Raw genomic sequence first — 17337 nt, forward strand, 5'->3', positions numbered from 1 at the left:
CTACTGCTTGTGGCGGCCCCGTCGCCAGCCTGCGCCGAGCTGCCAACAACCTCCTCACCCAGGAGTTCTTCCAGCCCGGGGAGTTCAGAGGCCTCGGGACTCCGGCTCCTTGGCCGGTCCACGGGCCCTTGGGCGTCAAACTCCGGCAGCCGCCTCATGATAGCCACCCGGTCGGGATGGGCGCAGAGCGCCATCTCCGGCCACGGGAGCTCCGCCCGGCTCATGTCCTCCGACCCGGTGATCACTCGGGTCATCCCTCGCAGCTCCGCCTGCCCCAGATCCCAACTCGCGCCGATCTGGGTCCTAGTGATGTCCTCCGGCCCGGTATAGAACCAGCTTGGTCGGGCCCGCTCCCGCAAGGGCGCCAGTCGTCGACGCAGGAAGTCCACGACCACCATAACAGAGGTCAGCCCGGACTCGCGCAGCTCCAAGATGCGCTCCAGCACCGGCTTTAGCCTCGCATCTTCTGGCGGCGGCGCCTCCCACGTCGATCGCCGAGGTTCCGCCGCCTTCTCTGGCAACTCGAGCCGCTCGTGGGGGTCGATGTCGACGAAGAACCAGTCCCGTCGCCATTCCTCCCACTTGCTGCGCACCACCTGGGGAATATAATGGTCCCCCAGGCCTTCCCGGAGCCGAAGGTTGCAGCACCCCGCGACGTCCGCCGTGGAGTGCCCCCTCTTCTTCCCCACCGGCCGAAGGACGAAGAAGTGGCGAAGCAGCGTCGCCGACGGCATCACCCCCACGAACATTTCGCAGAGATGTGCGAAGACCGCCAACGCCACGACGGAATTGGGGGTTAGGTGCGCCATTTGGATGCCGTACGTCTCCAGCACTTGCAGGAAGAAGGCGGAGAACGGCGGCACTAGCCCCGCCGCCACGAAGGAGGTGAAGAGGACGGTTCGTCCAGGAACGGTCGTCGTCGGCGTCAGAGTCGCCGGCCTCACCACCACAGCACCCTCCTGACCTTCCGGCACCAGCAGCTTCTTGATTTTATCCGCCGCCTCCTCATTCCTCAGGCGTGATTCCGGCAAGATGCTGTCCGGAGTCCTATCCCGGCGTCCTCCTCCAACCCTCGTCATCTCAGCGGAGCGGAAGGCGTTTTTTGGTGGTGAAGAGAGAGAAAAGGAAGAACGCTCCGGTCGCTTGGGAATTTCCTAGGGGCTTCGAAGCGCAAAGGAAGCAGGAGCACGGGTGCGAGAGAGCGTGAAAAAGGGGAACGGACCGATCCATTCCCCCTTTTATATCTCAAAATTCAAAAACTGCCGCCCCGGACGGTTCGCTCGGCGAAGCGTCGCCTCGGTCGACGCAACTGTCAGGCGAATCTCCCGCCGATCGCGCGATGTCAGCGGTTGCCAGGCGTATTTTCCTCGATCTACGCGGTGACCGCGCGGGCCGCCCGTATGATTATCGTGCCCCTCGGAAGTTGTATGGACACGCGACCACTCATTTTCCCGTTGGGGCATACTTGAGGTCTAAAATCCGCAGGGGCCACCTCTCGAAAGCTTGCCACATGGCATCCGGCCAGCCTTGGCCTCGGTCGCGACGAAGGGCCCATTCGCAGTCTCCGTCGCATCGACTGCCAGCGGGCCCGGGGGCTACTGTCGGTGTATTTAGAACCAGGGGTCCCTAAGTCCCGAGGCCAGACCGGCCGTCCACCACATATCACCACCCTGCAAGATAGGTAGAAACAGAGTGCTCGGGGCTGCACGTGGCAGCCCCCGAGGACTCGGTGCCCCGAAGGTCCCGCTGAAGTGCTCGGGAGAGAGTGCTCGGGGCTGCACGTGGCAGCCCCCGAGGACTCGGTGCCCCGAAGGTCCCGCTGAAGTGCTCGGGAGAGAGTGCTCGGGGCTGCACGTGGCAGCCCCCGAGGACTCGGTGCCCCGAAGGTCCCGCTGAAGTGCTCGGGAGAGAGTGCTCGGGGCTGCACGTGGCAGCCCCCGAGGACTCGGTGCCCCGAAGGTCCCGCTGAAGTGCTCGGGAGAGAGTGCTCGGGGCTGCACGTGGCAGCCCCCGAGGACTCGGTGCCCCGAAGGTCCCGCTGAAGTGCTCGGGAGAGAGTGCTCGGGGCTGCACGTGGCAGCCCCCGAGGACTCGGTCCCCCGAAGGTTCGCGCAAGCTCGTTCAAAGACTCGAAGGGCCCCGTCGTCAGGGTGTCATCCAGTCAAGGGCCCGATGCCGCATTTAATAGGCGCGCGTGGCCAGACATTCTGACATCCTGACATTCTCGGCTGCCCACGCCCCAGTGTCAGACCCTGCCATGCAATGGCAGGGGGGCGTGGGTCCATTAAATGCACGGGTCCCGTCCCGTTTTCGCCTGCGCGCCTCGGGATAACGTCGCCAGAATCGAAGCGCTCGGCCTGCCACCCTGCCCTGGCAGGAGAGCAGGACAGGGTGGGCGCACCGGGCACCTCTGAGGCTGTCCGGTGGGCCCTTTTCAGAGCACCCCGAAGCTTCCGCAGCGGCTGGTGGTCGAATGCACGCCGCCTTCCTCCACCGCCCCTGTCACTTCGCCAAAATGAAATGATTACGCCTTTCTCCGTGGCACCTGGGCATTCGCGTCCCCTCTTTCCCATTCAGGATATGTCGAGGTCGGCGCATCTATAAAAGGAAGGGATGGAGGACACCGAAAGGAGGAGGAAAAAAGGAGAAGAAGAGAGTCAGTCGAAGAACAAGAAAACAACAGCCCCCGATCGCAAGACGATCAAGAGACCAGCTAGCTAGAACATAAGAGCCTCCAGCTCTTTGTAAACAGCTCTCCTTGGAGAACCAGATATATCCTTGAAGGATCCCCTTCAAGGATAGATATAACACTCATACAGGAGTAGGGTGTTACGCCCCCGCGCGGCCCGAACCTGTTCAAAAACCCGGTGTACCCGCAAGCCAGCGCATTTACTTCCGTTCCCGCTTTTTTCCCGTACAAGCTTTTCTAGGATCATCCCCCCGGCCGAATCTCTAAAGAGGGGTCTCTCGGGATCCCTGCGACAGGAGTTCACTCTCCGACAGGTTCCTTCTTTGGACTCCGAATCATCCAGTGAGTTAAAAAAAAATTAAGTTCGTCCAATTTAAACTTTCTTGAGCTTTAACTTCTCGACATCTCAACCATGGGCTTCTATACGCTACATAGTGCTAGAATTTCACAAGTATGTATCAAACCACGTCTAGACTCAATTAGGTCAAACTACTACTTTTAGCCCCTCTTTATAGTACGGTCAAAAGACTATGAAAAAGATATCTATACTACTCTAAGTCTACTTCATCTTCTTTATGATACTTAGAACTAGAAGATCCTTAATCTTGATGCGCATGTCCTATGATTGTCCGTATAATCGTTTTAGGGACTAAGCATACCCAAATTTTTATTTCAAACTAAATTTTTTTATTCCATTCAAAACAAATTATTATACATAATAATACGGTTACCATTAATCACTAAAATACTTAACACTTATTAAAAACCTAGACGCAACTTCGTCTCCATCGAAATCATACATCTCCCTCACCAGACCACACCTTACCGCACCATTTCACAATCTTATCAGCGCTGCTCGCCAACTAAAGCATGAGCTATTGGTTGTTGCCACATACACCATCTTTTTGCCTTTTCACGGAACAGTTAATCGGTGAGATCTATTGCCTGCATCGAGACCTACAATATACTTCTCTAGTCATGAACACATGATATATGGGACGTCTTCCTATCAAACTTTAAAACTTTTTGACTATCAACATCTTTCAAAATGTACAGAGTAAACATAATATTTTTAGTTTGATGCACTAACTTCAGAACACCAGTCGCGCATACCAAAACCTTTACAAACTTTCAACACTTCCCAATGCATTTATACAATTTGCTTCTTGCTACGCTAGTATGCTACTTTCACCGTATTTCTGACCATACAAGAATCAACCGGAGTGTAAAAAAAACTTCGCATGGAATAATGGATTTTAATTAAATTTATGATCATCTCTCAATTTGCATTACCTCACGGATCCTCCGATTTCGTTAGTTCAACTTCTTGCGAATCTATAAAAAGCACACATCACCTACCACTATAGTAGATCTCTCCGATTCGAAATAAGTGTAATTTTGGGTATCGACGTAGTTATAAAATTCAATTTTGTCAATTTTTTGTTATAATATATTAATAAAATATAGTAAAAGAATATTATTATAAAAATACCTTTCGAGATAAATATATCTATATCATTTTTAAATATCCAGACTCAATACATAAAAAAGTAACGTGTAGTCAAAATTTAAAACAGTCGACTACGTATAACTAAAATAATATACTTATTTTAGACAAAAGGGAATAGTGGACCCACATCATAAACATACAAAACACCTAAAATACCCCTAATAAGCTTCTATAAATACTCCAGCCCTTCACTTCTTCCTTCCCTTTTCCCTGGCTCCCCTCTTCCCCCTCTAATAAACACACAATTACCATTCTGTCCCTCATGGCTCTCTCCGGTTTTGCTACCCTGCAAGCCTTCGCGGCGATGGCACCACAGCATGCCGGGTTCCGATCCAATGACACTGCAAAGCCGCCCCCGACTCATGGCCCGGCGGTGGACTCGCCGGAGGTGGAGGCCGGCGCCGCCGCTGCAGGATACGTCGACGAGCGGCGACTACGCCGGAGGATCTCCAACCGGGAGTCCGCGCGCCGGTCGCGCGCGCGGAAGCAGCGCTGCCTCGACGAGCTCCGGGACCGCACAGCGCGTCTCGAGGGCACCAAGCGTGAGCTCACGGCGCGAGCGCAGGCCGCGCGCGGCCGCCTGGCTCTCATCCGGCTCGCCAACGCCGGACTGCGCGCCGAGGTCGCCGCACTGGCCCGCCGCGCGCTCGCGCTCGGCCATCTGTACGCCGCGGCCACCGCCGGAAGCAGCGGCGGCGCCTTCAGCCTCGGGTTCGTCGACATTGAGCAGACGATTGCCTCGTTAATCGCATAGCGCGAGGAATGGAATGGCCAATGCTGGTGCATGATGCATGCAGCATGCATGCGCGTACTCGAGCTGTCGAGCAAGTGTACCTTGTTTGATCGGAAAACGGTGAACGAAATGGAGCAACGTAAATCGTGAAATCATGTAGATATCATCATAAATCATGTATCGGCAAAAAGATTAATTTGCACGGATCTCATTGAACTTTAAGACGATAATCGTAATCTGAGTCGATATGTATGTACCTACACGACAGCTTATTTTCCTTTTTTCACGCTCGGAAATTTTCTACTTTCGCACGAAGTGATGTTTCGACGAGTATATCATTTAGATATGATCAGCACTTACGTCTATCTCTACCATTTGATAGTATTAATCATCTCCATCGAACAACTTAGATCGAATCTAGCTATGATTAAATTATTTATTTTATCTACTGTATAAAGCAGAAATTGATTGTTTAGTCCCCACCCCCGTTCCACGTCTATTTAATAAAAAACCAGACGTAAAACCGCCCCCAACTCCCAAGCCGAGAAAATCGGGCTGCTTATCCGGCCCCGGCGCCCCCATCCTCCTCCTCAGATTCGCCGGCCCCACCTGCCATGACCCTGGATCCCAACCCCTAGCCCCGTTCTGATCCCTGTCGGCCCCCAAGCCACCTTCGCCGGTCCGCCACGGCGGATTCGCGGCGGCGCCCGCGCACTGCGGGCCGTTCGACGGTGACCCCGTCGCCCCACGGCGGGTATGTGGCGGCGCCCCGCGCACGGTGGGTCGTTCGACGGGAGGGTTCGTCGGGCGATGGACCAGGACGAGCGCCTCCGCCGTGAGCTGGCCGCCCTCGGGGGCGACTGTGGGGGCTGGTCGACGCCGCGCTGGCCGCGGCTGCACGGGACCGCCCGGACGAGCTGCGCGCGCGCCGCGACGGCATCATCGAGCGGCTCTACGCCGCCGCCGGCTGCAGCAACTGCGACGGGCGTCTGCCGCGTGCTGCTTTGGCGGCGGTGGGGTTGGAGGAGGAGGAAGAGGCTCCGGCCTCGCCGGAGGCGGAGGGTGAGGCGAAAGCTGATGTCGCGGAGGAGTGCGAGGAGCTCGGCAGCGGTGGCGACGGCGAGCCCGGGCTGGAGAGAAAGATCGTGGCCATCAGGGGCTTTTTAGAGGACCCCGACCAGGTCCCGAAAGAATGCATTTTTACCAACTCGCAACGCGAATTCGCTCCAAATGCGCAGCTTTTTCACACAAACTGCACGTTTGTGGTGTTTTGTCACAACCCGAGGACGAGCTGGTGAGCTTGCTGCAGAACCTGGCAGACATGGACGTCACCTACAAGGCGCTCCAGGTGAAGCTTTTTTGCCATTCTTTTACTTCACTTTTGTTTTGCTTACGAAAGGAGATGAGATTTTTTAAAGTTGCTTGTGATGAGCACCCATGGAGAGGGTCAAAAGTTAGTGTTTGTGTTCCCACAGGAGGCAGACATCGGCCGGCATGTGAATGGCCTCCACAAGCACCCCTCCGGCGAAGTCCGGCGACTGGTAAAGCAGCTCATCAGGTGAACAGGAACATTGTTGCTAAACAAATGATTTTCTGGTTGGAATATGCTGATTAATTATCCTTTTGTGGAATTTGGTGTTGCTTACAACTTGAAGGAAGTGGAAGTAGATAGTGGACGATTGGGTGCGCCTGCACAATTCTGGCGGTGACGGTGGCAACTCAATCATAAGTATGTCACTGTGCAAAGTTTTACACTTTATTTGGATCAGGATTTTTTTTATAGAAAAGGTTTATTTTTCCCCTGTTCCTGATAATCCTGATGGGTGAAATGGATTGCTTTGATGATGGCAGCTGATGGCGACTCCCCGGAGAAAATCCAAGGCAAGAGCCACCAAAGCCCTCGGGTAACTGTTCTTGCTTAGAAATGGCTCTAAATAACTAAACCACAAGCTTCTTTTGTTATTCCCTTGTCTGTGGAAAGTTTCTTTTTGGTAAGAAGCATCGTGCCTGGAATATTCCCCTCTCTATTACTCCCCTGTTAGTTTACCAAACGATCACAGATCTGAAAAAAGGTAATTATCCATGCTTTTCTCATGCTGAGTAAACTACAAACAGATTGCGCAAAGCAAGTAGCTGTTAGTTATAGTGATACTTCTGTTTGCAATTTAATAGACCTTGTACTTTAAGCTTTTCATTGATTGCAAACTTAGTAACAACGGTACCTCTGTTAATGCAATCTTTCAGGTTTCAGGGTTCCAGTATTCTCCCAGCCCACAGAGGCATAGTGTGTCACATATAATCTTCCTAAGACGTAGTATTCATTTTTCATTGTTTTAATAGCCATAAAAGTTTACTTATGGGGGTCTATTCTTTATTTCTGACATTTTAGATGGTTCAAGTTCAGAGAGGGCTAATAATAGGTTTGAGTCAACAATGGATGTGAAGCGTAAAGCGAGCCATGTACCATCATATCATAATTCCAGGTAGATCAACAACAACCATCATTCTTCTACTTCATTATTTGGTCCAGCTGTAAGGATTTAACCAGATCTTTTCTCCTAATTCCCTAGGTTCCCATTGCTATCAAACTGACGTTGTGCACTGTGTTTTGTTTAAAGTAGAACTAGCTCTATCAGTATGAACCCCAGATGTAGCATCTTTTGACCGGTTTTGCCTCACATGCCACTACTCATTGCACAATGTTGTCTAATCATGCAACTTGCAAAAAAGATCAATATTCCACTTTCAGTGAAAAAAAAAGAGTTCTCACGAAAACTCCAATTTGTTAGTGCTTTGTAATTGTCGAAAGGAGGCTCGTTCTTTCTTTGATAGATTTGTGGCTGAGAATGATTTTAAGTTTTCCATGCAGAAAATGACAAGGGACCACAATGATTTCCATGCAGAAAATGATTTTAAGTTTTCTGTGCATAAAAGACTTCTGGACCTTGATAGGCTGGATTTTGCTAGGAAGAGGCTCCAGGAGAATTATCACGAAGCACAAAATGGTAAATTACAAAAAATTGTGGTGACTACATGATATTGTAGTAAATTACCTGATTATTATTTTGTTGTTGTAATGGGCCTTTGCTGTGTTGTCAATAGAGAGTCTTATAAATCAGAGCAATCACTTGAAAGTGTGCTTTACGAATTCTGATAATTTAGGTGGAACCTCTAAAGGAGCCCTGAATTGCATATCATGAAAGACTACATCTCCTTTTTTTTCTTTGTTGGTATTATCTTTTGTTCAGCATTTGTTTGAAGCCAAATGTGTCGGTTAAGTTCTTCTGGCTGAGTATCTACCATTTTACATATTGCACAGAAAACAATCTTACCATTTCTTTAATCACATGATTAGGAATCAATTCCTTATTTCAAGCAGAGAAAAAATTTGCATACACATTAAACTTATGTTCAGGAATCCAATAGACAGCCATCTGTTTCCAACCCTGCATCATCTACAAAGAAATCCTCACCTCGTAGACATGTTCTGTAATAGTGTGCTATGTCATTTTGTTGCTTGTATTCATGTTATATTTTGATACAAACCAATTTAACATTTTGTTTGTAATCATGTTTATGGTGAAACAATTGAGAATATCGCTATGATATATGTTATCTTTGGAGTGATATGCTATCGTAATAGTAGAACATGCATTCGAAACAATTGAATATCATGTGTTTGATGAGAACAAGTGATGTGCCTACTCCTTTGGTTATGGACTTATGCCAGCCACCTAGTTGACTAGTTTGAATTTTGCATCGATTCGTGGAGTGGTCATATGGTTTGAATTTTCTATTTGTACAATTTGTATCAGTTTTCATTCATTGACTATTGTTGACCATTTTCGTGCACATTTGGTCAATTTGTATTTGTAGCCTGGCATATGAACTTTTGTATCAGTTTGCATTCACTAACCACTGTTGACCATTTTCGTGAACATATGCTCATGCTCCATCTCGTCAAAAATATTTCCTCAATATATTTCCTGCAGTGTTCAGTTGACCAGATGGTTGAAACAGCTCACCATGCTTGCTTTTAGATAGTGTCCATATACTCAATTATCATTTTCTGCTTTCATTGAAGTTAGGATTGACTTTTGAATAATTTATTTTGTACAGACAAAAATAAAAGGGGTAAAAAGTTGAACTTTGGAAGGAGAAGGGGATATTGCAACAACCACGAAGAGAAAAAGTGAGTTTTTGTAAATTTGATTGAGTGGCAAGTTTGATTAAATTATACAAAGCCTCTTCTTCTCTAAACAAAATTTGGAAATGGTGAATCTGTATGAAGATAGTGCATTGTTTAGGATTGTTAAATGTGATACCAACATTTAGTTTGAATCCTGCCAGCAACCTGCAAACTTTGCATGAAGAGCTACAGTTTAGTTTGTCAATTGCCTGTTGTTTCATTTAGATTATAACATGACTGAGCTGAAAGTACTGCCACTCTGGTATGCGTACAAGAGGTCAAGCAAAAGAGGAAGGGGTTAAATTTGTACAATAAATAGGCAGCCCTGCTCTCTGCATTCGAAGCTTTCAAAGTAGTGTCAGTAGTCCCGCACTGAAAATATATTTCCTTCACCATGAGCTATTCCACCTTTTTTCATCTAGTATAGATTTGTGTATGAATGCTGGTGGCTTACCGTCTATGTTTTCAGTGTTATTTTCACTGCTACGTCACATGTTGTTTGTATTCATGTTATAATTCGATACAAAATAATTTAATATTTTGTTTGAAATCATATTTACAATGAATCAATTGAGAATATCGCTATGATATATATTATCTTTGGAGTGATATGTTACCATAATAGAAAGATATGCATTTGAAATATTTAAATACCGTTGCAATGCATGAACGTTGTACTAGTTATAACTGGTGGATGAGATCAGCACGTCTTTGTTTAGTGCGCTGATTAAAGCGGGGACAGATTAATTTCGCCAACGTCGTACTTAAAGCTGTCTGCTTTGGGGCGTTAATACCATTTTCGGGTGGGATTTCGTGTTTATTCTGCGGGTGGCCGGTCGCCGTCGCCACGTCAAAAGCGGAACCGCCATCCGTTTGCACTGGTGTGTGGGGGAGTTCCATCAATCTTTGGTTACATCAAGATTCAATTGGCTTCCAACTTTTGTGCTCAGCAAAATATGTTATTTACTTTTTCCTGTGCAGTGACTATGCTGAAGCATGTAGCATAACAATAAGGACGCGGCTAGGGGCACGGCCCTGCATCGGTTTGTCTGAACTAGACCCGGCAACGGGTCGGGTCGGATCGGGGTCCGCGGGTTTTAGATCCGGCGGGGCGGGAGCGGGGGTGAAATTAGACCCGTGGGGGTCGCGGGTCAGGTCCCCAAAATAGGTTCGGGTCGGGTTCGGGGATAAATTATCACCCGGGGGGTTTCCACGGGGACTCGAAGCAGTATGTGGTCCGTCACCGCGTCACGTCCGTGGAGGCAGCCGACAGCCCATTTACGTTGCAGCCTTGCAGGCCCGCACCCCGCATGCCTGGCCCGCGTCACGTCCTCGTCGGGTTTCGGGTCCCCGCGGGGTTCGGGGTTGGGTTCATTTTTGCACCTGATATGTGATTCGGGTTCGGGTCGGGTTTTTTATTCGAGTTTCGGGTCGGATACGTTCTGACTGCACCCGGCCCCGACCCGTCCCGTTGCCAAACCTAGTCTGAACCCCCCCCCCCCCCTCCGGTACGCCCAGCAAAAGGGGAAAAACTGTTGCCGTCTGCATGGCTAAAAATGGCAAAACAAACCACATGCATTTTTTCCCCATCAACATCATAAATGCCGCCTTCCATGCTGCATCAGCGTTAAGCATGTAGAAAAACTAAAAGAAATTTAATCTCGTTGTGTCCACTTCGCATCCAAAAAATAATAGGCAGATCATCATAATATCATGAGAAAACTCGGCGAGATTGGCGCGTGGAGACTAGGTGCTTGTTGTTCCTGGTGTACGCCCCTGTATGCTTGAGACTTATTGTTCTTGGTTGGTCAATTGGATACTAGTAGTTCATTCCATTTTATCTGAGTCTGTTTGCTGCAAATTTCCGCTTTCTAGCTTGAGTTTCCCTTTCCTTCAGGGATTCTTGCAGGCTTTAGCTACCTGATGTGCATTAACTCAGAGCATGAAGGCTGTAGCTAGTTGATGCACATTAACTCAATTCGACTGCTGGATCTGGAGAAAAAACAGTAGCGTTTGATGTATGTGAAGTATGAAATGTAGTTCTATGAATAATTTTATTGCAAATTTGGTTATTCTTGTTCTTTGAACTTGTTATAGTCCTAAGATCATAAGCGATAAGTATTAATTCTTTTTTTACTTGCTTTTCTTTTGGATGCGCCCTCTATAAATAAGGTAGGTACATGGTTGGCCTAGAGAGTCTATGCCGTATTCTAAATATTACTTTCCTAAACTGACTCATATTCTATTCCTAAACTGACTCTATCTCCTTCCTTAAATAATTCTATTTCCTTAGAAATCTCCTTTATTTCTTAATCCCTAAACCTTCCTAAATCTAAATCTTTTCTTCTTGAATAGCCTATGGCTGTATTGCTACATGACTCAAGTTATTGTTTGCATGAACAGTAGCCTGCCAATGTGCTGAGCGTGACAACTCGATCCTAGATGGATGCATAAGAGGTGAAATTAAATTGCTAATAACTGAGATTTTTTTTTTCCTATGATGCCCGTCCACTAGAGTCGGCTAATATAGCTTTGCCCCTGTGTGTCAGCCTGTTTGGCGCTCCGATCAACAGCCATGTTATCTAACGACACAATAGGCATGCGGGCAGGATGGCAAACACATACGTGCTCGAAATTAGATTTTTACCAAAATATAAGTGTGGCCAGGCTAACCGCAAGGGAAAAAAGAAAGACACGTACAACATCTTACTTGCAAACACAGTACATCTCTTTCAATTGAAATAAGACGTTTTGGATAGCGGAGCAGAGGACAAACATAAATTACTAGCATGATGATTATATATGCGTGTCCCTATTTAATAGTAATGGCCGCCAAGACTAATTTAACCGAGTGGCTGGACCGAACCCAGTTCCTCCTGTTGCTGTTGATCCTCTCCGCCGCGCGCCAACTCCCTCCCCTCCTCTCAGGCCGATGCCGGAAGGGAGCTGATTCTCCCATTCCTACCGTGCCGCCGGTGGAAATGGCTCGAAATTCTTCAAGTACGGACGAGCAAAAAAGTTATGAGCTTTTGAAGTTTCAGGGGCTTTCTATAAATTTTACTTGTTTTTCGGGAATAAACCAATTTTTTTATATTTAAAATCTTATTTATGACATCATAAAACATTTATTGAATTATTTTTTAATTAGAAAACACGTGGAAAATGTTCATGGGCCCATGGACCATGGCTTGGAGGCCGGTCCATGGGTCTACAGTGGACTGATTACATAAACCAAAGGGGTATGCAATTTTGGCCGTTAGATCTCGATCAGATGGCCAGAGGCGAAGGGGGCTTGGACCGGCGACGCGGACATAGGCAGCGGCCGGCCGACGGCGCTGGGCCGGAACATCACCGAAGTAGTGCAAAAATGTGCTACCGGCCATGGATTTCGACAGGACAAAGCGTAAAAGAGAGAGGAGGGCATGGGAATCATTACCACGGGCTTCACATCGGCGGAGAAGAACTGAGGGAGGCCAATGACGGAGAGGGGTGGTCAGGTGGAGCTCAAGCTCGGTGCGGCGGTGCTCCGGTGGCAGAGAAGGACCTAGGCGCGGCAGGACGAGCTTCCTGTGGCCTTGCGACACCAAAGAGGGGAGCAAAGGGATCAATGGCGGCTCAGACATAGAGAAACAGTGTGGCGGCGGAGCTCACCAGCATTGAAGAAGAATGTGGCGCCGAGGACAAATCTAAGTGGGAACTGAGGTGGGAGCGGGTGGAATACGTGTGGAACATCACCAAGAAGATGATGGATGGCTTAAATACGCAAGAGGGGAAACGAAGCTGTCGGGATTTGAAGGGATTGGTCGGCGGCCTTAATGGAGATAAATGCGGCGGTTTTCGAATTAGAGAGGGGTAAAGGAGGGGAAAACAGTCGAAGACTTGTCATTAAGGGGTGGGGATCGCGGCCACAGCCTTTAATTGGAGGGAAACGGCACGGGAAGGCTCCGATTTGAATCGATCGGTGGAGATTTTGGGGGCGGATTCCACAAGCGGGAGGAAGAAGAAGAGAGCAGGTGGCTCAGGCGGGTCACAGCTCGGTGCTCGGCTCGGCTCCAGCCAGGCCCACACGACAGCGGGACAGAGGAGGGAGGGAGGGAGGCGGCTCTAGAGCGGCGCAAACCGGCTTGGGCGGCCCAGCACGGGAGGAGGGGAGGCGGCCCATGCGGGAAAAGAAAAGGAGAGAGGGGTGAGGGAGGAGATGGGTGGGAAGAAGGAAAATCGGCCTGGGAGCATTTTTACAATTTTTGAAATTGTTTTTCTTTTTTACATTTTTAACCAAATTCAAAAGAGGTTAAACGAGCACCTTCAAGCGAACTTTTGCAAACATTTTTCATGCATAAAAACCTATTGCAACTTTGATGGCATAAATGCATCAAACACAAATATAACCTATGGCAAATTTAAATTTAGAAATTAATTTCTTCTATTTCGAACAAAAATCTACCTCTCCTATTTAATTCTAGAAAAAATTTAAATTATTGCAAAAATTGAAAGTTTAGGGTGTTACACTTCTAACTCGCCCCCTCCCGCCCCTAGCCTCCATTGATCGGTGTGGCTTCAGTTTCAAGATACATGAGCCTTTTTTATAGATGTGTTGTAGCACCATAGCTCATTTTACTGCAGTGTAATTGTTTTTGTTGCACCATATAGAACTTGTTTTTTTGTCCAAAAGGACTTTGCATACTACAACTATTTTTGGTATCGCAGAATCTATCCTTTCGCTTTATAATTGTCTAATCTTGCTGCCTCAAATAGGTCTTCATGGATTCTTGGAGGAACTACCCGATGGGACTGCCAAAATGGCACGAGTGTCTATTGTGTAGGTGTTCTGACCAAGCTCTAATGTCAACATCCTTCGAGATCGAGACTTTTGGTAGGAGGTTTTTCTTGTGTTCAGCACTTGACGGTGATTTTATGGTGTGTGTGTCTCTCTCTCTCTTTGCCTTCGTCCAGACCTCCCAACTATACATTGAGTATATCAATACTAACTATGGGTTTATTGTCCTAAGTCTTGTCATTTGAAGGAATGGATTGACCTTTTAAGGAGGCAAGAGGCTGAGCTTCAAAGGCGTGAGGAAGACCTACAAAGGTGTGAAGCACTACTGTGCTAGCAAGAAGAGGCTAAGCGTGAAGTAGCACGTCAACGAAGAAGGAGATATTTCTGGTCCTAGAAGGGGTTTCCTATCCGCATCAATGTAATATTACTGTCAACTTTGTGTTACCAGCAGACATACAACCATGATAATAAAATTGATGAGTTGTACTAGAACTAGTCACATTAGTAAACATATACTCTATTTTTACACCTAGCTTTTCCAAACCTACCTATTTCGGACCTAGCCTTTTCAGACTTGCCCTTTTTAGAAGTACCCTTTTCTGAATTAGCCTTCTTATCAGTAGCCTTTTCAAACATAGTCTTTTTAGAAGTTGGCTTTTTAGACGTAGCCTTTTCAAACGTAATCTTTTCAAAATTAGGCTTTTCAAAAATAGGCTTTTCAGATGTATGCTTTTTAGAAGTAGCCTTTTTAGAATTAGATTTTTCAGAAGTAGCCTTTTTAGAAGTAGCTTTTCAGTTGATATGTCCACTCCTTACTGTAGAATCAACTGATTTCCCAAGGCTAATTTTCGTGGACTTAGTCCATGCACCAGCATGAATCTGCTGTATAAATAGATGATCTCCTAGCCACATATAGAATCAAACCACTAGCCTCAACCTCCAAAACTCAGATGAAAATAGCGTCCAATCCTTTCCCTAAAAAATACATGTCGGATACTACGCCTAATGGGGTTGGAGTGCCCATATGCTAGTGTAAAGACTTTCGTAGGGTGATGAAGTCCTTGGAGTTCTCCTACACCTACTAAAAGAGGTTCTTCATGTGCCGCAACTATGAGTATGATCAACCCCAGAGAAGCATCAATGTTGGCTCCCTCTGCCAGGTAATAACTTCTAGCCAAACTACTCCAAACACAACTAAGATTTATCACTTAACATTTTGTTATTCTTTGCAGTTGTCGCCACCACAATGTGACTTCTTACAATAGCTGGATACTGAGTAGTCGGAAGTGGATGTGTTCCTCCTTCACATTCAGCACCACGCCTCTTAGCGACGTTTTCATGAGATGAAAGCTGACGAGACGTGGGAGGCTACTGGCAAGTGCATTCGGGAGGAGCACCAGAAGATGAGTGAGGAGCATAACCGCATGATGATAGAGGCCCATGAGGCGGAGAGGGAGAGGAAGCACGAGAGGGCACGTCGGACGCATGAGGCGGGACCGGAAACAGCGATGAAGGGAAAGTACCCACGTTACACTCAATAGACCAGATGTTGTCATCCTGCTATTTACATTCCCTAAGGCATGTTAGTTTTAGAAGCGGTACATATTTGATTGTGTACTGTACATGCCGTCGTGTACGTCGGAGCTCCCATTAAAATCACTGTGTTCAACCTCCTTCCGTATCCGTCAACTCTGGGTATCCAAAATATTGTGCAAACATTTAATGGCACTAGACGAATCGACAATAAAAAATGACGACCATGGACGCTTATTCTGCCGCAAATAAAATTAAATTCTAGCGCAGCAAGGTGTCTCCAATTCATTAGGCAACACCTTGTTGCCGCCCTATGATTAGGCGAGACCAAGGTATTGCCAGTTCATACCACATCAAGATATCATCCGTTCATGAGGCGAGACATTGCTCTCCCCTGATTAATGAGCAACGGTAGCATATTCTTACTAAATTTTGAAACGGGCATGCAATTATATATATATATATAGGAAAATTAGTCTGTACTCCTAGGAGTACATACTCCCTATTATGATATATCACATAAATGAACTGAATATACTCCTTTATCACTATGAGTATACCTATATACTCATTCTGAGGTACTCCATTATGAATTACATGAAAAATTGAAAAGAAGTCCATCAATTTTAATACATTTTGATAATACTTTTATATTTGTACATAAAATATAATATACTCAAAAAAATATGTATAAACCACCTAAAAAAGTATACATACCACTTGGATGATCTTATATACTCACATACTCCATGTACATATTATTTATCACATTAGATACTCCCTATATTATGAAATATATATGTCAGAGTACATACTCTCGGGAGTACCAAATATATATATATATATATATATATATATAATCTTGTTTGATGTGTCAACTATTGTTGCAGCCCATTGAACTGCGCCTCCACATTGCATTGGACTTGGGCACTTGGCCCAACTCAGGTCCTGAAACGGATTGGCCCGATAGAAAGTGAAAATATCTCGGCCCATTTTCTTCCGAAAGCTGTGGCAGGCAGGGGCAAATGGTAGAGCTTTTTTATTTTTATATTTTTTGACATAAATAATTAAATAAATATATTCTAAATGAAAATATTTATAACAATAGATATCTATGGACCTCTCATACAGCGGTTAGGACCTTATCAACTTCTGAGAGAGCGGTAACCAGTCCACTAACCCACTGATGAACAGTACTCGACCGGAGTTGTGTTGATAATATTAATTTTTCAATCGTATCTTGTCTATACAAAATAGTGGTTTTCTATTGCTCCAAAAATCTTAGAACTTTTTTTATATATTTTATAATTCATTTGTAATCTATTTTAATTGGATTCACCCAAAAAACCTATGTAAAATTTAAACTAAAATTCTCTAAGAAAACCTACTTTATAACTTAGAACAATTGTTAGGAACTCAAATAAATTTTTAAAAATCTGGAAAAATTCACTAGTATTTTTCTTATGTGATGGACTAATTTCTAAATTATTTGTAACTCTTAGTTATATGGTGAAAAATAAGTTACTTTGTAATGCTCTATTTATATGTATTTTTATCATTTCATCTTTTAATTCAATTTAAATTCAAACATACGCACCCCTTGACTGCGCCAGGAGTACTGTTCACAACTATATTTCTTCAATTACCACTAGTACGCGTGCAAACAACTACGAACCCTACCACTACTACATGTGCAAACAAAATACAACGTTACATGACATGGTACAATTTATTTAATTACAAACAACATGATCATGGCACATGGACGAAGGATCAATATTTAAACTCCCCGACACACAAACAAAAGATCAATGTTTAAACACTGGAAGACTCTCCTCCTATAGTTTTCGAGCTCATGGGATACCTTCATTTCGCATGCAGTACCATACTTGCACAACGGTGGTGG

General features: G+C 46.2%; 1 protein-coding gene and 1 pseudogene across 1 annotated transcript; both read left to right on the forward strand.

The window, feature by feature from the left end:
* The first annotated feature begins 4417 nt into the window (after nt 1-4417).
* LOC133915723 (basic leucine zipper 1-like) lies at nt 4418-5458 on the forward strand. The gene has a single exon (XM_062359002.1). It carries the CDS (start codon nt 4462-4464, stop codon nt 4951-4953), a length of 492 nt encoding a protein of 163 aa, XP_062214986.1. The 5' UTR covers nt 4418-4461; the 3' UTR covers nt 4954-5458.
* A 7-nt stretch (nt 5459-5465) lies between these two features.
* LOC133915724 (probable mediator of RNA polymerase II transcription subunit 26c) lies at nt 5466-9676 on the forward strand (annotated as a pseudogene).
* The last annotated feature ends 7661 nt before the right edge of the window (nt 9677-17337 follow it).

The sequence above is a fragment of the Phragmites australis genome, chromosome 4 (genome assembly GCF_958298935.1).
Source record: "Phragmites australis chromosome 4, lpPhrAust1.1, whole genome shotgun sequence".
NCBI lineage: Eukaryota > Viridiplantae > Streptophyta > Magnoliopsida > Poales > Poaceae > Phragmites > Phragmites australis.